The following is a 25,824-nucleotide window of genomic DNA, read 5'->3' on the forward strand; positions in this document are numbered from 1 at the left end:
TTGCAGAGACAGTGAACTGCCGGTGTCTTCCAGGAGGTGACCTGCTTTTTCTCATCTTTAGTCTTTGGATTTGTTCTCCTATTTACCTCTAAACATCTCTCCACAACTCTATCACCATCCCAGTTGCCACTCTGTTTAACAAACATTCAGGGTTCATAATTTGAAATGACACTAAAGAATTTTAAAAAGGGGGAAAACATGATTAAAATCATATAAGGAAGATCATCTTGGCTATAGTGAGGATAAATGGGGGTGTCAGGGAAAGGTTGGGTGGATGGATGATGGATGGATGGATGGATAGATGGGTGGATGATGGATGGATGAATCTTTATGGCTTTGATGCTATAATTGACCTTCAAAAATTCATAAAGTTTTTATTTCCCTGGTCACACTGCTACTCCAAATCCTTCACTTCTCAAGGCTTACAGACAACTTGGCATTCAAAGGCATCCATGTCTGATTTTTATATAATCCCTCCACCAGCAAAGAGCATTCCTCTAGCCAAATCTGCCCTAAACTGGCACTCACTTTGTACCTTTGCTCACTCAGTTACTACTGCTAGCAATATTCCTTCCACTTGGCTGGCGCTGCGGCTCACTAGGCTAATCCTCCGCCTGTGGTGCTAGTACTCTGGGTTCTAGTCCCAATTGGGGCGCTGGTTCTGTCCCGGTTGCTCCTCTTCCAGTTCAGCTCTCTGCTGTGGCCTGGGAGGGCAGTGGAGGATGGCCCAAGTGCTTGGGCCCTGCACCCACATGGGAGACCAGGAGGAAGCACCTGGCTCCTGGCTCCGGATCGGCACAACGTGCTGGCCGTAGCAGCCATTTGGGGGGTGAACCAATGGAAGGAAGACCTTTCTCTCTGTCTCTCTCTTCCTCACTGTGTAACTCTGCCTGTCAAAAAAAATTCCCTCCACTTGTCTAAGTCTCACCCAGCTGAAGTTGTACTCCAGAACCAAGCCTTCTCTAGCCACAGTGCAGAGTCCTCAAGATGATTAGCAACGTGGTTTTTCATATCCTTGCATTCTAGCGCAGGACTATGGATGTCATCGGAGCTCAGTAAGCTTTTGGAGGGAATGATGTAAGGAGCTGGGAAATCCCCCTTACTAGTGAATATTTAAACAGGATAGCGTCTCCTCTGCTAAACTGAACACAGACCTAGGCTAACAGTGACAGCAGCATGAATAGCTGACACCTCACACGTGTTGGGCACTGGTCCAAGCACTTTACTGCATCAACTCACGTAACCTTCATGACCAGGCTGGGAGGTGGTATTATTGTCACCATTTTACTGATGAGAAAACTGAAGCATGGAGAAGTCCAATAAGTTGTCCAAGGTCACTAGCATCAGGGTCCACACCTTAAACCAGCAAGCTATACATCCAAGACAGCTTGGTGAGCCTGTCTCTGATTGGCCATTCTCAACTTCCCTCACCTCTCTAAAAAGACTGCGAACGCTCAGACCCAGAATTATAAAAGTCAACACCCAGGACAGAAAAGAACAAGACAGTCATGTCAGGCAGTGCTTCGCTCAACGATAAACTCTCCCAGTTGGGACTTAGACAAGCTGCCCACATGAAAGCTACTCTTTGGCAGCCCTTTCTCTTCCATGGTTTGGGGGATGACTGATGAGATTAAATGTCCCTCCTTGCGCGTCATGAGAAAGGAGGAAGTCTACAACGTAATTGTTCAAAACTGTTTTGCTGTCAGTTAAAACCTGTTTTGTGACAAGTTTGCTCTGTTTGTCTTTCACTGACATGAAATTGTGATGAAGCAATGGTGAGCAAAATGTAAGCCTTGCCCAGTGACTGCACACACACACATGGGTGCACACACACACGCACACACCACATCTCTGTAATTAAGTTGACTGTCTTCTCTCCTGGGTGTATTCGGTGGGTTCCCTCAATGTCTGTCATCTTCCTCCACCACTCATAGACACATCCCACCTCTAAGCCACATCTTCCTCCTTCTGAAACCAACATTCATCATCTCTTTTGTGTTAGGAGAGGACGAGTGCACACAGGTAGATTGGGATCAGATCCCGAGAGGCCCTGTGGGCCACAATCGACAATTTGGTCTTTGTCCCACGAGGAGTGGAAAGCCACTGAATGGGAATGACATTGTCAGCTTGTTTCACAATGGTAACGTGAGCTGCAACGTGAGCAGAGCATGGGAACAAAGCAAGAGTCAAGGCAGGGAGGCCGGTTAGCACCTCTCTGGGTACCAGGGAAGGCTGCAGCTGTGGTCGTGTTACCATCAGGAGAGGGGTGTGTGTCCATCAGGAGAGAGAGAGCTGTTGAGCTGTTTCTGAGCCAAGGCTGTGAGATAAGGAGAATTGAGCAGGCAGATTTGCGAGTGGTCCTTTTTGTGTGGATGGAGCTGGAAGCCAAGGAAGGGACTAGTCATCAGGACTCAGGGGGCAGGGGTCAAAGGGCAGGGTAATCAGCAGGATCTTTATTATTTTTTAAAAAGATTTATTTATTTATTTGAAAGAGTTATACAGAGAGAGAAGGAAAGGCAGGGAGAGAGAGAGAGAGAGAGAGAGAGAGGTCTTCCATCCGCTGGCTCATTCCCCAGATGGCCGCAACAGCCAGAGTTGTGCCGATATGAAGTCAGGAGCCAGGAGCTTCCTCTGGGTCTCCCATCTGGAGCAGAGACCCAAGGACTTGGGCCATCTTCTACTGCTTTCCCAGGCCATAGCAGAGGGCTGGATTGGAAGTGGAGCAGCCAGGACTCAAACCAGTGCCTATATGGGATGCCTGCACTACAGGCGGTGGCTTTACCTGCTATGCCACAGCGCCGGCCCCCAGCAGGACCTTTAGATTCAAATTGCAGCCAGGATCCCCCAAATTTGGCTGAAGTCAAGTTCAGCATGGACGTTGATCCTAACTGAAGTGAAATCTGCCCATCTGAGGATACAGGTATTCCTTGAGTTACAATGGGGTTTCCTCTCACGAAGTCACCCTAGGTTGAAAATATTGTAGTTCAAAAATGCATTTACAACCCCTCACATACCCAACATCCCGGCTTAGCCTTGCCTACCTCACACGTGCCTAGAGCACTTACGTCGGCCCACATTTGGGCAGAATCATCAATGCAAAGCCTATCTTTACAAAGCATTTCATAGCTTATGCAATGATTATGCAATAGCTTATGCAATTGATTGAATTCTATACTAAAAGAGAAAATGGAATAGTGGTATGATACACTTAGGCACCACTGGAAAGTCAAAAAAGTGTAAATCGTACTGTCGTGATTCAGGGATGTTTGCACTTGAGTGGGGGTCCAGAGGCAGGCCCCTCCACTGGGAGGGCTCAGGTTTCTCTGAGGCTGCCCAGAGCGCCTGATGTCCACAGGACTGTCACTGCCTGGGCTCTTCCTTCAGGATCTGATCTTTTCTCTCAGAATCTCTGGTTCTGTTCCAGCTTCATGTGCCTTTGTAGGGTGACCCTTACTAGCTGCAGCCCTACTGGCTGTAGCTCTACTAGCTGCTGGTAGAGGTTGGTTCCAACTAGAAGTTGGCCCGGGACCACTGATCTGCTAAGACTGGATCTAGAAGGATAACAAAGGTTTGATGGTCACAAGTGAGGAAGGACCTCACTTCTCTTGTGGTAAGGGTGGGAGAGACAGTCAGTGCTTGTCCAGTCTGGTCTGGTCAGAGGAAGTGGATGGAAGGAAGGTAGATGGATGGGAGAGGAAGGGGTTTCTGGAGACTTGGGGCAGAGCAGTTACATGAGGCAGGGAGTCATGGTGGGATGAAGTGGAGGAATGGGGCAGGCATTGGGATTTGATAACTTCAGGGCTTGTAGGTTCTGTAGCTCGAGGAATGTTTTAGTCTTTTCTCTTACCATATTATTATGCCCACCCAATGGAAAAAAATTACAATGATCTCTCTCCCTCTAATCAAATTAAGTTCAGAGAAAATGTATTGTTTTTTCCAAAATTGTGCCATGTCATGGCTAGGAGCCAAGGGTCCCCCTGGGCTTGCCTGGGGCTCCAGGTGCAGATGGATAATTGCAGAAGAGTTGTGGGGTGGGAGGAGCACAATGTGGTCCTGCTGACCCTGGTGCTGTCGCATTGGCTGTAGCACCTGCCCCTGCAACACCCTGCCGCCCCACCATGCAGTCCCAATCATGGCTGGAGATTCAGTGATATTTTATTCTTGTCCAAAGCCCATCAATTGTGGCCTTGGACCACTCTTGACAGGCTGAAGGTGTCTGCAAACAGCAGGCCAAGACCAGAACATTGCCCTCCTCCCCTACATTTTCTTCCACTTTTGAAAAGTGCAGTTCTCTCCCCCACCTCTCAAGTGCCCCTGTGGCTTCACTATACTTCAGGGTCTCCATAAATGCAGCAAATCAGAATATTCAGAGGGGTGCCAGCTTTGTGAGGCTGCAGTCTGTGATGCTGGTGTCCCATATGGCCACTGGTTCAAGTCCTGGTTGCTCCACTTCCCATCCAGCTCCCTGCTGATGCACCTGGGAGAGCAGCGGAGGATGACTCAGGTCCTTGGGCCCTTGTACTCACATGGGTGGCCTGGAAAAGGCTCCTGGCTGCTAGCTTCAGGTCAGCACAGTTCTGGCCATTGTGACCATTTGGGGAGTGAACCCATGAATGGAGGATCTCACTCTCTCTCACTCTCTCTGTAACTCTGCCTTTCAAATAAATAATATTTAAAATATAAATAAATTAATTAAATCTGGTATATTGCACATTCAAAAGATTTTCAGAGAGATTCTAGTTTCAAAGAAATGGAAATGAGCATGGGTGGGAACAGGCTCAGAGAACACCATCCTCTCAGTATCTGTGGGGCGTGGATATCAAAACCCGCAGATGCACAACTCCCTTTAACACAGTGGTGTGTGGTTTTCATGTAACCCATACACATCCTCTTATATACTTTAAGTCACCTCTAGATTACATATAACCCCTAATACAGCATAAGTGCTGCATGAATTCTACATAAATAGTTCTTTGAAACTGTTGTTTAAGGAATGACAAGAAAAAAAACACCTTTGTTCGCTGTTCGTAGAGCTGTAGTTTTCCCCCCAATATATTGATCTGCTATTGACAGAATCTGTGGTTGGAGAGACTGTGGATATGGAGAGCGGACTACCTGCACCATCTTTTAGTTCCTGGAAACGGTGTTATCCTCTGGGAGGGGGGAGCTGTGTTGAGTGGGGGAGTGGATTACGTGATGTCTAATCGGAAGAGATCCTTGTGAAGGTGGAAGGGGATGTGGGGAGATGGGGCCACCAAGCTGGGATGCCCCTTGCCCATGTTCAGTGGGAGGGCCTGCCCATTCCCTTGTCAGCCCCTGGCCAGCCTGTTCCCCCACCCCCATGCTTCAGGAGGCTTATGAAGTCGCATATGGGGGAGCAGGCAAAGGCTTGGGCTCAGAGGAGTCCTTCTGACAGGACAGTCGGTGGCTCATCTCTATTTGGTGCTCCCCCCCGCCTTCCTCAGACAACTTTGCAGGTGTCTCTATGGCCCTGCGTCTCCCCCTAACTCTGCACCACCCCAGCCTGGGGAGTTTCATCCTGTCCAGTAAAATGCGGGAGTCACCAGCAGTAGACGATGATGACGGGACCCAGCTTTGCTAGTGGTTGCAGAGAATTCTTGTCTCACACCTTGAGACAATAGTGTGTTACTTCTGCTTTCGTAGGTCCCTAATGACCAAAATAACAGTAGCCCCAAACTAAGGGGAGGAGGCCAACGGGCTGCTTCTGGATTTAATTGTTTGAGTGTAGTCTGGAGGATTCTTCTTCATTTTTTAAAGATTTATTTATTTACTTGAGAGACAGAATTACAGAGAGAGGGAGAGATACTGATTCACTCCCCAAATTGCAGCAAGGCCAGAGCTAGGCTATTCTGAGTCCAGGAGCCAGGAGCCAGGAGCCAGGAGCCAGGAGCTGGGAGCTTCTTCCAGGTCTCCCGCATGGGTGCAGGGGCCCAAGTGCTTGTGCCATCTTCTACTGCTTTCCCAGGCCATCAGCAGGGATCTGGATTAGAAGTGGAGCCGCTGGGACACGAATTGGTGCCCATGTGGGATGCTGGCATCACAGGCAGAGGCTTAACCTACTATGCCACAGTGTCGGGCTGCCCTGAATGGAGGATTCTTAAAAGGAATCCTATTGTGGAGAAGATATTAAGTTTGATTTTGAGCATGTGGACTTGGAGGGGCTCTGAGCCATCCAAGTGTAGGTGCCAAGTGGGCAGGGCAAGGTGTGAGTCTGGTGCCTAGCAGAGAATAAGGGTTAAAGGTAAAATGTGGGAGTCACCAGCAGTAGATGATAATACAGTCTTGGGGGTGAAGGAGAGTGGGGAATCAGAGAGTGGAGAAAGGCCCCAGATCCAAGCCTTGGGAAGACCCATCTAATTGGTCTAGAGATGGTTAAGCCAGGCCCCCGCCCTCACAGCACCATGGCTATGACCACCCCGTAGTCTGCAGTTCTGGCAGCCTCTGCCAAGAGCCAAGTGGACATTTGCAGGTGAGCAGCACGATCCACAGGCTGTGTATGATGGCCTTTGCTTCTCATTGACCTCGATTCACCTCCTCTAAGCTTCTTAGTGAGTTTTCTGGGAATGAGCTCACCCGCCCCACCCTTCCTGATGGCTGGGTTCATGCACACTCTCCCCCGCCTTCATCTCATGTCTTAATCCGGCTCTCTTGTGTCTCTCTGCCTCCATGTCCTTATGGTCTGCTATGTTTTCCTGTGGTTGGGGTGTCTGCCTGGTGTCCTGTGCCCTAATTAGCTCAGGGAGGGGGTGGGGTGACTTGAAAACAGAGCTCCCCAACAGCCCTGATGCACCTGTCAGAGCGGGAGCAGCAGTGACAACAAGGGTGGCTAGTGGGGGCCCTGGATGCTGGCCTCAAACTCCAGGTGGCACCTTGAGGGCCTGGTGACTCCTAGATAGCAGTTTGACCCATGCCCTGGGCTGCCCTTGACCCTGAGGTCTCCCGAGTCACTGTTGTGAATCTGAATACAGCTGCCAGAGAAGCGTGGTCCTTGCCCATCATGCTCACCTGCTCCAGTTCCCCGCGCAAGTGGTCGTGGGCTTTTCAGACACACATCCAGAGGCTGTGGGGCATTCTCGGGGGGCAGATTCCTGCTGTTGTAAGTGCTCTGGGCCAGCAGAGAGGCAGCCAGGCAGAAAGCACCAGGAAGAGGGATGAGGGCAGGTTGGACTGAGCAGGGGGCTACCCCATCACAGCTGCAGCCTGGGCAGTGCCTTCCCGACCTCCCCTGCCTTCCAGAAGCTGCCCACCCACCCTTCCAGACCTGGCTCTGGGCTTGGCTCCCCCTGCTTTGATTTCTTATCCTTTTCGGTCTTCCACAGTAGAGACGGGAGCCTGCATTAATAGTTCTGGAAGCGGCACCCTGCTAGGAAATTGTGTTTCTCGAGCATAGGGTCCAAGTGGTCTTGGTCCCCTGGACTTTTCAGCAGAGAGCTGAGCACAGAGGGGCTGCTCCCCAGCTTAGTAACTGACCTGAAACTCTGACTCAGGATGCCTTCGGCCCTTTGCTTGCTTCACTCCTTCATTCTCTCAGCAGGTGCTTCCGGCTGAGCTGGATGCTTGGTGTCCTATTCCCGCTCGCACGGAGCCTAATATTGAGAAAACACGAATGGTGATTAGCATCACCGCCGTTTGCCGCACTGTTGTGTGTGCTTTGCAGACATTCGTTGTTTGCATACTCCTCAAATTTGTGGTCCTGCTCATCTACGGGTCTGAGCCGGCAACCGGCAGAACTGCGTTTTCAGCCCAGAGGTTCTGGTTCTGTCGCTTTGTTGTAAAGCATTTCTCAGAGGAGGAAGTGGTGGAGTCTGGGCAGCCGTGAGACCTTGGCAAGTCATGGCCATGGCCTCCTCTGTGCAATCTCTCTTCCATTGCCTACCAGGCTCCTTGCTCTCCAGGGAGCGACTCTGTCCCTGCCTCCAGGGGGCGATGCTGCCTGCTAGGGGCTGTAGAAAGGGATGCTCTGGGGAAGGCTGGGAAGAGGCTATAGGTGTGTGAGGACCCCTCAAGCACATTGGGTGAATGCCCTTTGTTCAGAGGATGCTCTGCTGTCTGTGAGCTCACTACTGGCTTTGGGGGTTGGGAGCTGACCAGGGTGCTGGTTGGTCTTGGTGCCCCACAAGAGGCCCTGAAGCCTAAGCTTTTGGCATGAGTTCAAGTCTTTCCACCCTCCCTGGCTGGCCTGACACGGCCTGTCCTCTGGTCTGGGGATTGTGATGACTATGACAGCTCTGAACCCCAAGAACTCCTGCAGGTGGCCTCCAGGCTGTGTGTGTGTGTGTGTGTGTGGGTCCCTCTTCCTTCTACATGCTCCCCTCCCTTCTGGCCAATAGGAACTTGTCTTACTAAGACTGAGGGCTGACCACTGAGGTAGCGCCCTGGGGCATCTTCTTGGGGGTCCCTCCTCAGTGGTCCTACATCTCAGCATCTTGTCTCCCTTCACAGACATTCCTCTGCTCCCTGGCTCCCCGCGCCGGCTGAGCCCTCGGACAGTGGCCAGAGGGAGTCATGCACAGCAATACCTCAAGGTGCCAGGTGCCCGGGCCCCAGGCCCACAGGGCAGCTCCCGCCGAGGTCCTGGCCAGACCTTGGGTGCAGAGAGCTCCTGCGGCAGCTCTGTGAGTATGGGCTGCGGCCTTGGCCGGCCGTGCTGGAGGAGGTGGGGGGATCAGGTTGGGGGTATGTGTGTGTCTGTGGCAGAAGTCTTGGGTTTTTTGTTGTTTGTTTGGTTTTTGTTGGGGCCTTTTCCCCTCACCAAGTCTGGCACAGTTTCCAGGGACACGGCTTTTGTGGTCAGGAGGATCAGGAGAGGCTGGGTGTTCCCACCTGTTGGTCCCACTTGTGGCACTCCTGGGCCTGAGAAACCTGTCTCTGCTGTGGTGGCTGCGAGCCTCTCCCTTGTGCCTGATGCTTCACCTGGTTGCCCTGGTGACCTCTCAGGTGGCTGCAGAAGCAGCTGGGTACCAAACCAGTAATAAACAAGGAAACGCCCAGAGGGAAGGAGGCAGGTCCCTCCCCCAGCTCCGCCTTTCTCTCTTTCCTCTTCTTTCCACCTCCCCAGCCAGGAGTAGGAGAGAGCAAGAGTGGTTTCCTCCAGCTGCTGCCTTAGGCAGGCTCCTCGTCAGTGGCTGGAGAGGAGGAGGATGTGGGGGCTGTGAGGCGCACAGTGTTGAGTGAGTTCCTGTGGGTGGGAGGGCAGTGGATAGACCAGGCAACTAGGTATTGGCCTTTGTTCCAATGGATCCAGAGAACCTGCCGGTGAGTAGTCTCTGTGTGGAAATAAGTAGAGTGTTTACAGGCAGGTGTGTATATGTGTAAGGTGGTGAGGATGTGAGCTGTGTCCCAGTGCATGGGCAGGGTTGTGTGTGTTTATCAGCATGCACTTGGGTAGATGCATGTGTGCACGGGCACCTGCCTGTGTGTGCAGGAGCTGAGTGGATGTGTGTGTTTGCAGGTGCTTGTCTGTGTGCATGGACAGGAGGGGGCGTGTGGTTCTGTGTGTGGAGTCAGGCGGTGTGGATATGCAGGGCTTTGCTGTAGCCCGTGTGTTCTGTGCATGTGAATCTATGAGGTGCATGGATGCCAGGGCATGTGTATAGGAATGGGTGCCCAGACCTTAGGTGAGCGGGTGCAGGGCTGGGTGTGATAGATGAACTCAGGTCACTCTGTCCTTTAACTGGAGCAGTCAGGGCTTCTGGACTTACTTCCAGTCCATTATGGGCCCAAAGCAGATCCACCTCTTCTCTCTCTTACCCTAAGCTCACAGGACCTCGTCACTCTTGTCTTCTTTTCTCTGGCCAGGTCATCAACAACTACCTGGATGCCAACGAGCCTGCATCCTCAGAGGCCCGTCTGAGCCGCATGCACTTCCATGACAACCGGAGGAAGGTTGACTATGTGCTCGCCTACCACTACCGGAAACGTGGGGCGCACCCAGGCCAAGGGTCCCCTGGCCACTCGCTGGCCATTGTCTCCAATGGGGAGACAGGCAAGGAGCCCCATGCAGGGGGCCCCGGTGACATTGAGCTGGGGCCACTTGATGCCTTGGAGGAGGAGAGGAAGGAGCAGCGGGAGGAGTTTGAGCACAACCTTATGGAGGCTGGACTGGAGCTCGAGAAGGACTTGGAGGTGAGTTTGGGCAGGTGGCAAAGGTCTTAGGTTGTGATGAACTCCTGTTGATGGGTGCCACTCTGCAGCAGCCTTGGCTTTGTACTGGCAGCTGCTGTTTTTTTTTTTTTTTTAATTCTGTGAGAGAAACCAGATTCTCTGGCCCAAGGACTTGAGGAAGTGTCATTAGAAGTGTCCGTTCATCCATCCATCTACCCATCCACCCCCTACCCATCCATCCATCCACCTATCCACTCACCCACCTATCCATCCATCCATCCATCCATCCATCCATCCATCCATCCATCCACCCTCTTCCATTTCTCCATCACTGAATCCACCCACCTGTCAATTCATGCATCCTTCATCCATTCACCCACCCCACCCACTCATGTATCTATTTATTCGTAGTCTTACCTGTCTAGTTCTTCACAACACAGTGACCCTATAAAAATGGCTGACCCTGTCATCCCCTGCAAACCGATGTCCTGCCCCTTCTACCCTCCAGCACCCTACTCCAGGCCACCGGCCTTACCTAAGTGGTGGATTGGTCACTGCTGCCTCCGAGTCTTTGAACTTTGAACTTGTCATCTCTGCTTTGGGTGCTCCTCCCAGACTGGTGCATGCTCACTCTCTCACCTCATGTCTCTGTCAGACATCTTCCCTGATCATCCTATCCCTTCCTATCACTGTCTCTTTCTATCCCTTTATCCTGCTTTGCCTTCATTATGCTTAGCACAGCTACCTAAAGTAATAGGATGGATTTGTTTCCTTTTTTTTTTTTTTTTGCCAGACAGAGTTAGACAGTGAGAGAGAGACAAAGAGAGAGTTATAAACAGTGAGAGACAGAGAGAAAGGTCTTCCTTCCATTGGTTCACTCCCCAAATGGCCGCTACAGCTGGCGCTGCGCTTATCTGAAGCCAGGAGCTGGGTACTTCCTCCCGGTCTCCCATGTGGGTGCAGGGCCCAAGCACTTGGGCCATCCTCCTCTGCCTTCCCGGGCCACAGCAGAGAGCTGGACTGGAAGAGGAGCAACTGGGACTAGTACCTGGTGCCCCAACTGGGACTAGAACCGGGGGTGCTGGTGCCACAGGTGGAGGATTAGCCAAGTGAGCCATGGTGCCAGCTGAATTTGTTTTCTTATCTGTGTCTCTGCTGGCTTTGTGAAGCCAGAGCTCTTGTTGGTTTTCTGTTCCATCTCCAGCACCTAGGACAGAGTCAGGCTCATAGTAGGTGTTTAATAAGTGTTAGTCAAGTAAATAAATGACCTCTCTGAGTCTTAGATCCCTCATCTGCAAAATAATAGATGACTTGCTGGATCAAAGTTTTGCATGCCCCACCATTAGCAACAGCAGTGAAAACATAAGACAATATCTAGTCCCCAGTAGGTGCTCAATAAATGCTCCTGTGTTTACTTTAAAAGGCATCACACTGAGGGCTGGGGTGCCATTCTCAATAGAAGATTCAAGTTAATTCTATCCTCAACATGGAAGGGACCCTCCAACGTCACTCTTCTCTTCCTCTGTCCCCAGACAGGATGACATGTGCCCTGGCTTCTGCCCTTGTGGTGCCTACCTGTATTGCTTTTCCAGATCCTTGAGACAGAGTATGTCCTTCTCAGGTTAGATCTTCCTCCAGTGTAGGAAGGGTGTGCTGTGTTAGGGCTTCTTTGGGCTCTGAGTTGTGCTTTTCCTTTTTTGATACCCCAGAGCTCACTTGGTACCTCCAAATGGGGTGTGGCGAGATCTCCCCAAGACAGTGGTGTACGTTGAAACCATGCAGGGTGCTCACAGCCCTTGTCACTGTGGGAGCTGTAGCCACACACCTGTTGTTGGGTCTTAGGGAGAGGAGGTGAGGACTTTGCTCAGGCTCTCAGCTGGGATACAGGACAAGTCACGTTCAAGAGGCCAATTCCGTATGTTAAGCCTCATGACTCTGGGAATGGTTAACTGATCCTTTGATCCTTTTTTTTTTAAATTTGAGAGGCAGAAATACCCCCCCCCCACACACACACACTCTTTACACACACACACACATACACACACACACGGCAAGTGCTCCCATCTGCTGATTCACTTCCCAAATGCCGACAACAGCTAGGAATGGGCCAGCATGAAGCAGTGAGCCAGAAATTCCATCCAGGTCTCCCGTGTGGGTGGCTGGGACCCAATTACTTGAGCCATCAGCATTGCCTCCCAGGGTCTGCATTAACAGGAAGCTGGAATCTGGAGTCAGAGCTGGCTATCAAACTTAGGAGGCACTCTGATCTGGAACTTGGATATCTTAACCAGTAGGCTGAACACTTGGTCCTACCTGACTCCTCTTGAGTCAGTTTCCTTGTCTGTACAAAGAAAATAACCACACATTCTTCCCTGGGTTGTTATGAAGATGAAATGAGACAACTAAATAAGGTAGCTTGAACAGTGACAATGAGAAAGTGTTCCTGCTATTATTATTGTTATTATTTAGAATTGCTAGATTTAGATTAAAATTCAGGATGTTGATGTTCAGATCAGCAGTGAATAATCTTTGTAGGATAAATATGTCCCATGTGACACTGGGGAGTTGCATATATACCAAAAGCTTGTTTGCTGTGAATCTGAAATTCAAATATAACTGACCTGGCACATTTACTGTAGCCTGGTCCCACTGCCCACCTTCCCTGCCCTCCTGCACATTTCATCTTGGTGCCATTGGAGGTTCCCGGCTTTGGCTGGCAGTTGGGAAGGCAGGGATTGCTCTGACCAGCATTAGATGGGGATGTGGACCATGTCCTGGACTGTTGCCCCTGTCATATGGCCACCAAAAGCCACCTTCCCAGTCCCCACACCTGGCATCAAGACTCACTTTAGGGGCCAGCGCCATGGCTCACTTGGTTAATCCTCTGCCTGCAGCGCCGGCATCCCATATGGGCACCAGTTCTAGTCCTGGTTGCTCCTCTTCCAGTCCAGCTCTCTGCTGTAGCCTGGGAGAGCAGTGGAGGATGGCCCAAGTGTTTGGGCCCTGCACCTGCATGGGGAGACCAGGAAGAAGCACCTGGCTTCTGGCTTCAGATCGGCACAGTGCTGGCCGTAGTGGCCATTTGGGGAATGAACCAACAGAAGGAAGACCTTTCTCTGTTTCTCTCACTGTCTGTAATTCTACCTGTCAAATAAATAAAAAATTAATTAATAAAAAAAGACTCACTTTATTTGCTCCCACCTTTCCAGGTTTCTCAGCCTCCCCAGGTCCTTTGGTCACCAGAACCCCTACTACTCACACAGCCAGCCTCGCCTGCTGCCTGGAAGCTTTCTCTTGCTTTTTTCTAGAAAGTACTTATAAGTCTTAGTTTTAAAAATTTATTTATTTGTTGGAAAGATAAGGTGACAGAGAGGGATGGAGAGACAGAGAGAGAAATCTTCCATCTACTGGTTCACTTCCCAAATGCTCACAGCAGCCAGGGTTGGGTCAGGATCAAAGCCAGAAGCCAGGAACTCCATTCTTGTCTCCCACATAGGTGGCAGGGGTTCAAGTACTTGGGCTATCATTCACTGCTGCCCAAAGTGCACTAACTGGGAGCTGGATTGGAAGCACAGAGCAGCTGGGCCTTAACCTACTGTGCCATACCACCTGTCCCTCCTATCCACCCCCCCTCCCCCAGACCAAAATGTTATGCAAACAGTCAAGTTCATTGTACTTCTCAGTGCCGGCAGATCATGACCCTTTTTAAAAATGTTTAGTTTGCATTTCTTTTAAAAAAATTTTTAATAACTTTTAAAAATTTTATTTTTTTAAATTTATTTTTTAAGGCATACAAATTTCATAAGTACAACCTTAGGAATATAGTCATTCTTCCCACCATACTTGCTCTCCCATCCACACTCTCACCTCTCCTCCCTCTCCCCTTGCCAGTCCCATTCTCCATTAAGATTCATTTTCAATTAACTTTGTACACAGAAGACCAACTCTATACTAAGTAAAGATTTCAACAGTTTGCACACACACACACACACAAAACTGTTTGAGAACTAGTTTTACAGTTAACTCTCATAATACAACTCATTGAGGACAGAGGTCCTATATGAGGAATTAGTGCACAGTGACTCCTGTTGTCAATTTAACAATTAACACTCTTATGTACGATGTCAGTGACCACCTGAAGCTCTTGATGTGAATTGCCTAGGCTATGGAAACATTTTGAGTCCACAATCCCTGTTAGTATTTAGACAAGGCCATAAGCAAAGTGGAAGCTCTCTCCTCCCTTCAGAGAAAAGTACATCCTTCTTTGATGGCCACTTCTTTCTGCTGGGGTCTTACTCATATAGAACATTTTTTGCCACAGTGTCTTTGCTTTCCATGCCTGAAATACTCTCATGGGCTTTTCAGCCAGACCAGGAAGACTTAAAGGCTGATTCTGAGTTCAGAGTGTTACTTAAAATGATTGTCATTCTGATTCTGCTGTGTAGACTGCTTCCCATGTTGGAACATTCTCTCCTTTTTAATTCTATCTACTATTATTACCAGACACTTGATCCTATTTATATGATCACTTTAACACTTAATCCTATCTATATGTTCATTTTAACACTTAATATGATCACTTTAATAATTAAGAAGGCATTTTTACCACCAAACTTAATGAGATTTGAAGTCCTATGACAAGTTTTTAAACTGTACCCTTAGAAGTAAGTCCATAGGAATGTATGCAGAACTATACAGCTTTAGTTACAAACCTTCTCCTCTCTCTCTTATTCCACTTATTTTTTGCTGAGATGCATCCTCAATTGACTTTATACACATATTATTAACTCAATGTTAAGTAAAGAATTCAACAAATTGTATGAAGAAGAAGAAAGAAAAAGAAAAAAAAATAAATAAAAAAGCTGTTCCATAACAGTTGAGACAAGGTCTGTTCAAATCATTGCTTCTCAAAGTGTCAATTTCACTTCTACAGATTTCCTTTTGGATGCTCTATTAGTTCTCACAGATCAGGGAGAACATGTACTTGTCTCTTTGGGACTGGCTTATTTCACTAAGTATGATGTTTTCCATATTCATCCATTTTGTTGCAAATGATCATATTTCATTTCATTTAATCACTGTGTGGGATTCCATAGTGTACATATCCCATAATTTCTTTATCCACTCTTCAGTTGATGGGCATTTAGCTTGATTCCATGTCTTACCTCTTGTGAATTAGGCTGCAATAAACATGGAGATGCAGATAACTCTTTTATTTACTGATTTCATTTCCCTTGTCAAATTCCAGGAGTGGGATGGCTGGATCATATGGTAGGGGCATATTCAGATTTCTGAGGTATCTCCATACTGTCTTCCATAGTAACTTTACCAGTTTACATTCCAAGCAACAGTGGATGAGGGTACCTTTTTCTCAACATCCACTCCAGCATTTGTTGTTTGTTGATTTCTTTTTTTAAAAAAAAAAGATTTATTTATTTATTTGATAGAGTTACACAGAGAAAGGAGAGGCAGAGAGAGAGAGAGAGGAGAGAGAGCGAGATATTTGCCATACAATGGTTCACTCCCCAGTTGGCCGCAACTGCTGGAGCTTCTTCTGGGTCTCCCATGTGGGTGCAGGGGCCCAGGGACCTGGGCATCTTCTACTGCTTTCCAGGCCATAGCAGAGAGCTAGATAGGAAGTGGAGTAGCTGGATCTCCAACTGTTACTCATATGGGATGCTGGCGCTTCAGGCCAGGGCATTAACCTGCCGCGTTCAGCCCAGGCCCCTGTTTGTTGATTTCTGTGTGTGAGCCATTCTAACAGAGGTGAGGTGAAACCTCATTGTGATTTTGATTTGCATTTCCCTGACAGCTAGTGATCCTGAGCATTTTTTCATGTATCTGTTGGCCATTTGAATTTCCTCTTTTGAAAAATGTCTGTTTAAGTCCTTTGTCCATCTCTTAATTGGGTGGTTTGTCTTGTTGTTGTGGAGTTTCTTGATCTCTTTATATATTCTGGTTATTAATCCTTTATCAGTTGCATAGTGTGGAAATAATTTCTCCCATTCTGTCGGTTGTCTCTTCACTTTCCTTAGTGTTTCTTTTGCAGTACAGAAACTTCTCAATTTGATATAATCCCATTTGTTAATTTTGGCTTTGACTGCCTATGTCTCTGGGGTCTTTTCCAAGAATTCTTTGCCTGTACCAATGTCGTGCAGGGTTTCCACAATGCTCTCTAATAATTTGATGGTGTCAGTTCGTAGATTTAGATCTTTAATCCATGTTGAGTGGATTTTTGTAGTGCATTACCCTGGACCTGCACAAAGACCCTCTTTTCATTTCTTTAAACATATCCTGTCCTCTTCACTGCCTGCGCCCTCTACAGGCAATCACTCCAGTGCATCACAGTTCTGGGAAACGTGTAGTGATGTCTCCACTGTGTGTATCTTATTTTTAACTTTAAATTAGGCTTTATTGTCTAGAATAGTTTTAGATTTACAGACATACAGGAAGATAGGACAAAGAGTTCCCATAAAACCTGTGTGCAGTTTTCCATATTATAAACATCTCACATAAATAGGGTACATTTGTTAGCAATTAACAAACCACGATGGATGTATCCTCATGCTGTTTATTTAAATTGACTTCGTTTTTACCTGTTCTACTCCAAGATCCCATTTGGTTGATCTGTCTCCCGTCTCCTTGGTAGTAACAGTTTCTCAAGACTGTGTGCATTTTTAATTCATAGAAAAGTCATTCTATTTATAGCCCAGTTTTTTTCCTTACTTTTTCCCTCCCAGCACTGTATTTTTCAGACCATTCACGTGCCGCACGTGCATCTCATCTGCTATTTCTAAGGGAGAAGCAGACTGCAGGTTGTAGCTTCTCTTCTGTCTTCCCAGATAATAATGGGCAATGAGGCTGCCTCTGACTGTGTGCCACTCAACAAGGTTGAGGATGAGTTGTCCCCTCCCACACTGGTGATGGCCACTGGCTGCAGATTTGTCAGCTGGAACTGTGAAGTTCTAAGCAGCTCTTCTCCAGGTCAACATGCTCAGCCTTGGTCTTGAGCAGCAACCTGTAACAGGTGCCTCACGGGAAAGGGTACCTTGCTTGCCTGCACCCTGCATCTGGTTGCAATTGAGTAGGTGCAGCAGCTGCACTGCTCAGTTGTACCCTCCCCCTTTTCTAGGCTGAGATGTCCTGTAGGCTCTGATTTCACTTAAAGACAAATGGAGAGGAAATTGGTTTCTACCAGAGACTCATTAAAAATAATTCACTTAGCCTTATGGATCAAAAGAACTTGGTATCCACTAAAGTCTACCTGATAGAATGTTCTAGAATTCATTCCCAACTCTAGTTGATCTCGGCGAATGCTTTTGGCAGGATGATAATGGGTGCGGATATTCCATTTGATGTTTCCCCTTTTTTGGGTGTGTGTTGCTATAGGTTAACACTGTTTGTAGTGCTATTTTAACGACAATTCAGGGGCAGGCATGTGGCCTAGTGGTTAAGATGTCTGCATCCCATGGTGGATTGCCTGGGCTCAATGCCTGGCCGTGCTTCTGATTCCAGCTTCCCGCTGGTGTGGACCCTAGAAGGCAAGAGTGATGGCTGAACTGACTGTGTTCCTGACACCCACATGGACGACCTGGATTGAGTTCCCTGCTCCTAGCTTGTGGGATGGGAGTGCTCTCTCTCTCTCTCTCTCTCTTTCATTCTTTTTAAAAAAGATTTATTTATTTATTTATTTGAAAGTCAGAGTTACAGAGAGAGAGAAGGAGAGAGGGAGAAGGAGAGAGAGAGAGAGAGAGAGAGAGAGAGAGAGAGATTGACCTACCACCGCTGGTTCATTTCCCAGATGCTGCAGCATCCAGCACTGGGTGAGGCCGAAGCCTGAAACCAGGAGCTTCACCTGAGTCTCCCTCATGGGTGGCAGGAACCCACACACTTGGGCCATCTTCTGCTGCTTTCTCAGGCCATTAGCATGGCATGGAGCTGGATCAGAAGTGGAGCAGCAGGGACACAAATCGGTGCCCATATGGGATGGCTTCATAGGCGGCCGCTTTTTATGCTATGTCACAATGCTGGCCCATATCTCTGGCTGTCAAATAAATAGTAATAATAAAAAAAATTTGGCAACTCCTTATTTTATGGAAGACTATACTATGATTCACCTGTAAGGTTTTCTTATGTTTGGCCGTTTGATGAGAATTTCATTTAAAGACATCCCTGGGGATGTTTATGGGGCACAGAGATCCTGTGCTCTCGCTACCAATGCGTTTACATGAGGACCCCTGTTTGGAGATGGGAACTCTTCCAAGTGGGAGCCTGACTTCGCAGGTCAGAGGCTCGCCTGGTCTTGAGTTTCTGGAGTTCATTTCCTGTAGTCCAAAGGGGCTGTGGAGCAGAAGAGCTGAATGAGGTCTTCTGGAACAGCTCTGGGCCATCCACCCTGTGCACCTCCTCCCACTCTCCCCCAAATCTCCTGCATTGAACCAGAGAACCACAGGACAGCAGCAGAGGCTCAGACACCTGGAGGTTTCCAGGAGCGTCTGGGGGCAGGGGGAGCCAGGTGCAGGGCAATGCATGGATGACTAGGACAGCATATATGGTTAGGACCCTGGGGTTTAGACTTTCCCCCACCTTGCAGGCCCTGAAATTCCAGCAGGCCTGGCTCCTAAATGTCACCTCTGTGGACACTGAGAGGGCATCAACAGAGGGGCCAGATGCTCCCTTGCTTGAGGCCAGCTTTCCTGGGATCAGGGTGACAGAAGACCGAGAGTGGAAGCTGGCCCTTCCCGGCATGCTTTGGTATCTCTAGCAGTTCCACAGCCTGGTTTTTTTTTTTTCCTTTTAAAGATTTATTTATTTATTTATTTAGTTGAAAGGCAGTTACAGAGAGTGAGGGAGAGACATAGAGAGGAGGGATTTTCCATCTGCTGGTTCACTCCCCAAATGGCCACAATGGCTAGGGCTGGGATGGCCAAAGCCTGGAGCCAGAAGCTTCCTCCAGGCTTCCCACTTGGGTTCAGGAGCCCAAGAGCTTGAACAATCTTCCTCTGCTTTCCCATGCACATTAGCAGGAAGTGAGCAGCTGGGACACACGCTGGTGCCCATTTAAGATGCCAGGTGTTGCAGATGGCGGCTTCACCTGCTATATCACAATTCCAGCTGTTATTTTAAAGATTCATTTTATTACTTGAAAAGCAGAGTGACAGAGAGACAGAGAGACGAAGAGATCTTCCATTCCATGGTTCATTTTCCAAACAGCCATAATGGCTGACTGGGGTTGTTTGAGGCCGAATCCAGGAGCCTGGAACTCAAACTGAATCTCCCACGTGAGTGGCAGAGGTCCACGTACGTAGGCCATCATCTGCTGCCTTCCAGGATGTGCATTGGCAGGGAGCTGGACTGTAAGTGAGCAGCTGGGACTGGAACTGGCACTCTGATATGGGATGCTGGCATTGCAGGTGGCATTCTAACCTGCTATGCCACAATGCCAGCCCCCCATGGGCTGCTTTTGACAGAGCCAGGCATGGAACAGGTGCAGTACTCTGGGGTGCCCCAGAGTCCACAGTTTCATTCAAAGGTAGAGCCCTCCTCTTTGATTTGGTGTCACTTGGCAATCTAGGAATGACCCAAATCCTCCTGCTACAGACAGGAGCCCTTGCCCCCCCCCCCCCCCCCCCCGCACAAGACATAGCACATCCCTGACACCTGACACCTCACCCTACAGGCCTGGCAGAGCTTGAACACTGGCATCTCAACCTGAATTATTCCACTGAGTCCAAGGAATGGGTTAGGGGACGTCTTGGTGTGTGGTATCATGGCCTCCTGCTAAGGCCTATTTAGGGGACAGGGTGGAAGGTCAGGAAAAAAACAAAAAACAAAAAACAAGAGGCCGCTGTGTCTTAATCTCTGTCACTATCCCCTTTTCCAGGAAGACTTTTTTTTTTTTTAATCTGATTAAACAGCTGATAGGATCACCTGTCTTCTGGGGTCTTTGGAAGGATGTGGGGTGGACTTTGGGAAATTCCTTTGTCTTTAGAGTCTGATTGAATTGGTGATTGTTTTTAGACATTTGGTTTAAAAAGGTTACTTATGACATGAAAGAGATCACTCACTCCCATTTGCTGGTTCACTGCTAAATGCCTGCAACAACCAGTGCTAGGAGTGAGCTAGAACCAGGAGCTGGAAATTCATTGTGGGGTCTCCCACGTGGGTGGCAGGGATCCAAGCATCAAAGCCATCATGTGCTGCCTCCGAGGGTCTGCATCAGCAGGAAGCTGGAATCAGGAGCCAGAGCTGGGACTTGACCCAGGCACTCTGAAATGGGACACGGCATCCTAACCAGCATCTTAACTGACAGGCCCACCGGCAGCCCCTGGATCTGTGGTTTGAAGGGAGGAGACTACTCTTACCGAGTAGTAGTGACAGTGACGGTGTGGGTGGTCTTCATGAGTATCCTGCAAGGTGGGGGTCGTTCTGTCTTTCTAAGGAGATGAGGCTCAGGGAGGCTAAGTGACTTGACCACGTCAAGTTGGTGCTGAGTGACTCAGTTGGGATTCAGACCCGCTCTGGGCTTCAGACCTGCAGGGATCCTTGCCATCCCAGGGAGAACTGCCAAGCATTTTATAGGCCTCTCCTTTCTCTCTTCCCCAGGATACCCAAGTTCTCTGTAGGGGCCAGGAGTTCGTTATCCCAAGGGGGACTAAGTTGGGAATTCCTTGTCCTCTCTTTGTGTGTTGTCTCAGCACAGGGAGTCCCTGGGCTCCAGGCTTTCGCTCTCCCTGAAGGCTGCTCTGGCCTCTCTGAATCCCCAGGCCAGCCCCGGTGACCATTCCTCTGTGTGTGGTAGAATCTGCAGCCACGGGATGAAGCACTTGGCCTTGCCACTGTCTTCCCACACAGGGCTCTTGTTGAGGCAGCTTCTCCCCTTAGAACTCAAATCGTGCTTCAGGATTTGCTTTGCTGGGAAAACTGGGACTTGTCATCGTTAGGACAACCTGGCTCTTTGGTTTTCTAGGATGACAAGATCCCTGCAGTCTTCCTGTCCATTGCTTCTCCAGGCAGTTGGGTGCTGGAGTGAGGGGAGGTGTGTCTTTCTGCAGGGTAAGGGTCACCAGACCCCTGTTGATGCCATTTAAAATTAGTCTATTTACTCCTCAGGAGTGGGACAGCGATCTTGCATTTCATAGCAAAAGCAGGGAAAATGCTTGTGTGGATTTTATTTATTTATTTGTTTATTTTTTAAAGGTCTATTTATTTCTTTGAAAGGCAGAGTTACAGAGAGACAGAGGGAGAGACAGAGAGAGAGGTCTTCCATCCGCTGGTTCACTCCCTAAATGGCAGCAATGGCTGGAGCTGCGCCACTTTGAAGCCAGGAGCCAGGTCTCCCACGTGGGTGCAGGGGCCCAAGCACTTGGGTCATCTTCTTCTGCTTTCCCATGCCACAGCAGGGAGCTGGATTGGAAGTAGAGCAGCCAGGACTTGAACCGGTGCTCATATGGGATGCCGGCACTGCAGGCTGCGGCTTTATCCGCTATACCACAGTGCTGTCCGCTAGTGTGGATTTTAATGGTGCCCCAAGCCACCCCATCCCCTGGTGATGGCTACAGTGCTCCTGTGCTCTCAGGAGTGTGGCAGCAGTCATGCTGCTATTGACTTGCATGAAGGACTTGGGAAAAGGTGATGATTTGCCCTGGGGACTCATGGGTTCCTGTCCTACTTGTCCCACCCTGAAGCATCAGGCTGAAGCTGCCTCTCTTCCCTGCTCCAGGAGATTTCCAGGGGTCACAGCAAAGACAACCCCACAGCCTGGCTCCAGGGACTGCACAGCTGAGCGGAGTGGAGTGGAGCCACAGCAGGATTGGCTTGGATGGGGTCTCAGAGGGGCAGCCCCCAGGAGACTGGGGAGAGGTGGGCAAGGGAAAGCAAGGAGGGAAGAGGCAAGCCCCTTATCCCAGGTAGATAATCTGTTTCCTTTTCAAAGATATCACAAAAAGCTAGCACCCAATATTCTTCTTCTTCTTCTTCTTTTTTTGTAACATTTATTTATTTATTTGAAAGTCGGAGTTACACAGAGAGAGGGAGAAGGAAGGAGAGAGGGAGGGAGAGGGAGGGAGAGGGAGAGGGAGGGAGAGGGAGGGAGAGAGGCAGGGAGGGAGAGGGAAAGGGAGAGGGAGGAAGGGAGAGGGAGAGGGTGAGAGAGAGGGAGAGGCAGGGAGGGAGGGAGAGAGAGGTCTTCCATCCGCTGGTTCACTCCCCAACTGGCCGCAACGGTCGAAGCTACGCCAATGCAAATTCAGGAGCCAGGAGCTTCTTCTGGATCTCCCACATGGGTGCAGGGGCCTAAGGACTTGGGCCATCTTCTACTGCTTTCCCAGGCCATAGCAGAGAGCTGGATTGGAAGTGGAGCAGCTGGGACTCCAACTGGCGCCTATATGGGATGCTGGCATGGCAGGCAGTGGCTTTACCTGCTACGCCACAGTGCCGGCCCCTAAATTCAATCTTACATACATTTTGGTTAAACCTTTGGAAGCTCTTACTCCTTTTCTGCTAGTGTGTACTCATAGGGGCCAAAAGGAGTGGCTGAGAAGTGAAAGAAAAATTCATGAAAATATGTGGACTTGGCCAATTATGCTTAGTTTTGGTTCATCACATGGGCTGATTTTCTGCGCTGTATCCCAGGGTTCTCACACTAGGTTGCCCCTGCTTTGGACGTTGGCATCAGTGTTTTAAGGGTCTTTGTAAAGGGTTGTGCAAAGCACACCGTCCCCATGGATGTTCTCTCAGCTCCCACAGCTCTCAAGGCCCCTTGCTGCTCTGCTACGTGGTGACCTTACAGCACCCACGGTGCCTCCCGCTCAGAAGGCTGAGTTTTGCTCTGGAGAACAAAGGGGAGAGTGGACGGTGAGCCTGTGTGCGGTGATGACTCGTCTCCTGTGGATATAATGCTCCTGTTTGCATCCAGCCTCCAACAAAAGCAATGGCGTACCCCGTGTATTCCCAGCCTTCCCTATGCAGTGCACCGTGGTGCCAGGGCAAACAACCTGGCAGTTACAGTGGAAATAAAAGAGGAACAGCTGGCAGGGTTGTTAGCTGTGCCACTGTCTACTGACCAGGACAGATGCACTGTGGACGGTCTATCTTCCCTCACCCCCTTTAACCTGTCCAGGAGTGCAGTTAAAGTCCCGTTCCTGAGTAAGATCGGTGGGACTGCCACGTGTGGGCTGATGGATTCTAGTAACCCCTGGGTCCATTCTAATGGGTTCTAGAAGCTTCTACCCATCCTCTGAGCATTGCCGGTTTGGGATATCCATCTGCATTGTGCCACTCCTCTCCCATCATGGCCAGCACTGGGCACTCTGTCTAGGAGGCTGCAGGGGCCTGGACTTGGCGACCACTGATGCTCTTATAGCTGCCTGGTTGGGTTTCTACTTAGGGATTGATTATTCTCAGGTGTTGCAGGCTGGGACACGTCAGCTGTGGATCTTCTGACCAGAGTCCTGTCTCTGCTTCCTCTCTGAGCTCCTCCAGCCCAGGGAACCTAGACATAGCTCTTCCATAGCCAATTTTGCAGGCCTCAGAGAGAGCTTTAGTGTTTGGGTTAGCGCCTTTTCAGGAAGAGGAAGTCAAAGGTGTGGAATTGGAATGGTGTGCGGATCTGAAGTGTTGTCTCTTTCTCAGGTTCAGACACGGGAGCCCCCAGCAGGGTTCAGAGTGGAAGCCCCAGGGCCTGTAGAGTGTGTGTGGGTTTCCTCCTGGCTCCTGGCACATTATGCTGTCTGTGGTTGTGGTGTTGTGTGTGTTCCTGTGTGCTGCCTTCACACTGCTATCTAATGGTTGTGGTGTTGTGTGTGTGTTCCTGTGCTGTCCTCACACTGTGATCTAATGGTTGTGGTGTTGTGTGTGTGTTCCTGTGTGTTGTCCTCACGCTGCCATCTAATGGTTGTGGTGTTGTGTGTGTTCCTGTGCTGTCCTCACGCTGCCATCTAATGGTTGTGGTGTTGTGTGTGTTCCTGTGTGCTGTCCTCACGCTGTGATCTAATGGTTGTGGTGTTGTGTGTGTTCCTGTGCTGTCCTCACGCTGCCATCTAATGGTTGTGGTGTTGTGCATGTGTTCCTGTGTGCTGTCCTCACGCTGTGATCTAATGGTTGTGGTGTTGTGTGTGTTCCTGTGTGCTGTCCTCACGCTGCCATCTAATGGTTGTGGTGTTGTGTGTGTGTTCCTGTGCTGTCCTCACACTGTGATCTAATGGTTGTGGTGTTGTGTGTGTTCCTGTGTGCTGTCCTCATGCTGCCATCTAATGGTTGTGGTGTTGTGTGTGTTCCTGTGTGCTGTCCTCACGCTGCGATCTAATGGTTGTGGTGTTGTGTGTGTGTTCCTGTGTGTTGTCCTCACGCTGCCATCTAATGGTTGTGGTGTTGTGTGTGTGTTCCTGTGTGTTGTCCTCACGCTGTGATCTAATGGTTGTGGTGTTGTGTGTGTTCCTGTGTGCTGTCCTCATGCTGCCATCTAATGGTTGTGGTGTTGTGTGTGCGTTCCTGTGTGCTGTCCTCATGCTGTGATCTAATGGTTGTGGTGTTGTGTGTGTTTCTGTGTGCTGTCCTCACGCTGCCATCTAATGGTTGTGGTGTTGTGTTTGTGTTCCTGTGTGCTGTCCTCACGCTGCCATCTAATGGTTATGGTGTTGTGTGTGTGTTCCCGTGTGCTGTCCTCACGCTGTGATCTAATGGTTGTGGTGTTGTGTTTGTGTTCCTGTGTGCTGTTCTCACGCTGCCATCTAATGGTTATGGTGTTGTGTGTGTGTTCCTGTGTGCTGTCCTCACGCTGTGATCTAATGGTTGTGGTGTTGTGTGTGTTCCTGTGTGCTGTCCTCACGCTGTGATCTAATGGTTGTGGTGTTGTGTGTGTTCCTGTGTGTTGTCCTCACGCTGTGATCTAATGGTTGTGGTGTTGTGTGTTCCTGTGTGCTGTCCTCACACTGTCATCTAATGGTTGTGCTGTTGTGTGTTCTTGTGTGCTGTCCTGTGTACTATAGAATTGGGAAGAGTGGTTCACACCAACCCAGGTCATGGTGTGTGAGAAGGATCTGGGAACCCTGACTGCTTGCTGGGCATTGAAGGTTGATGGTGTTTTGTGGGGGTTAACCTCTGCCCCTCAGCACCTGCACTTCCCCTGCAGCATTATGTGGAGGTAAGGACTTTGGGTGCAAACGGTAGTAGCCGGGTTCACTGGCGTATGTCTTAGTCGTGGTGAGTCTATTTTCTTACTTGAAATCTGGATCCAATACCCTGCAGGCATGAACACTTCATGAATGGTGAAGTGTCCTAGGAGAGACTCTAGTAAACTCTCTCACCCTGAATGCCTTTGTGCTTTCATTTTTCCTTTTCTTTTTATACTTGAAAGGCAAGGAGAGAGAGAGAGAGAGAGAGAGAGAGAGAGAGCGAGAGCTCCCATCTGCTGGTTCACTCCCAGTTGCTTCCAATTGCTTTTGCCTTGGATGAGGCTGGGAGTTAGGAACTGTAGGTTACAGAGACCCAGTCACTAAAGCCATAATCTGGTCAGCGCCACGGCTCACTAGGCTAATCCTCCACCTTGCAGCGCTGGCACACCAGGTTCTAGTCCCGGTCGGGGCACTGGATTCTGTCCTGGTTGCCCCTCTTCCAGGCCAGCTCTCTGCTGTGGCCCGGGAGTGCAGTGGAGGATGGCCCAAGTGCTTGGGCCCTGCACCCCATGGGAGACCAGGAGAA

The 25,824-nt window shown here is 49.5% G+C and overlaps 1 protein-coding gene across 2 annotated transcripts in view; it reads left to right on the top strand.

The window, feature by feature from the left end:
• The first annotated feature begins 9,255 nt into the window (after window positions 1–9,255).
• Window positions 9,256–25,824, top strand: part of ANO2 (anoctamin 2) — a 353,918-nt gene continuing 337,349 nt past the window's right edge. For both annotated transcript variants that reach the window (XM_062195454.1, XM_062195453.1), the window contains exons 1-2: window positions 9,256–9,276; window positions 9,820–10,146. In XM_062195454.1, coding sequence (XP_062051438.1) covers window positions 9,256–9,276; window positions 9,820–10,146 — 348 coding nt within the window. The remainder of the gene's footprint in view (window positions 9,277–9,819; window positions 10,147–25,824) is intronic.

The sequence above is a fragment of the Lepus europaeus genome, chromosome 6 (assembly GCF_033115175.1).
Source record: "Lepus europaeus isolate LE1 chromosome 6, mLepTim1.pri, whole genome shotgun sequence".
In the NCBI taxonomy this organism is placed as follows: Eukaryota; Metazoa; Chordata; class Mammalia; order Lagomorpha; family Leporidae; genus Lepus; species Lepus europaeus.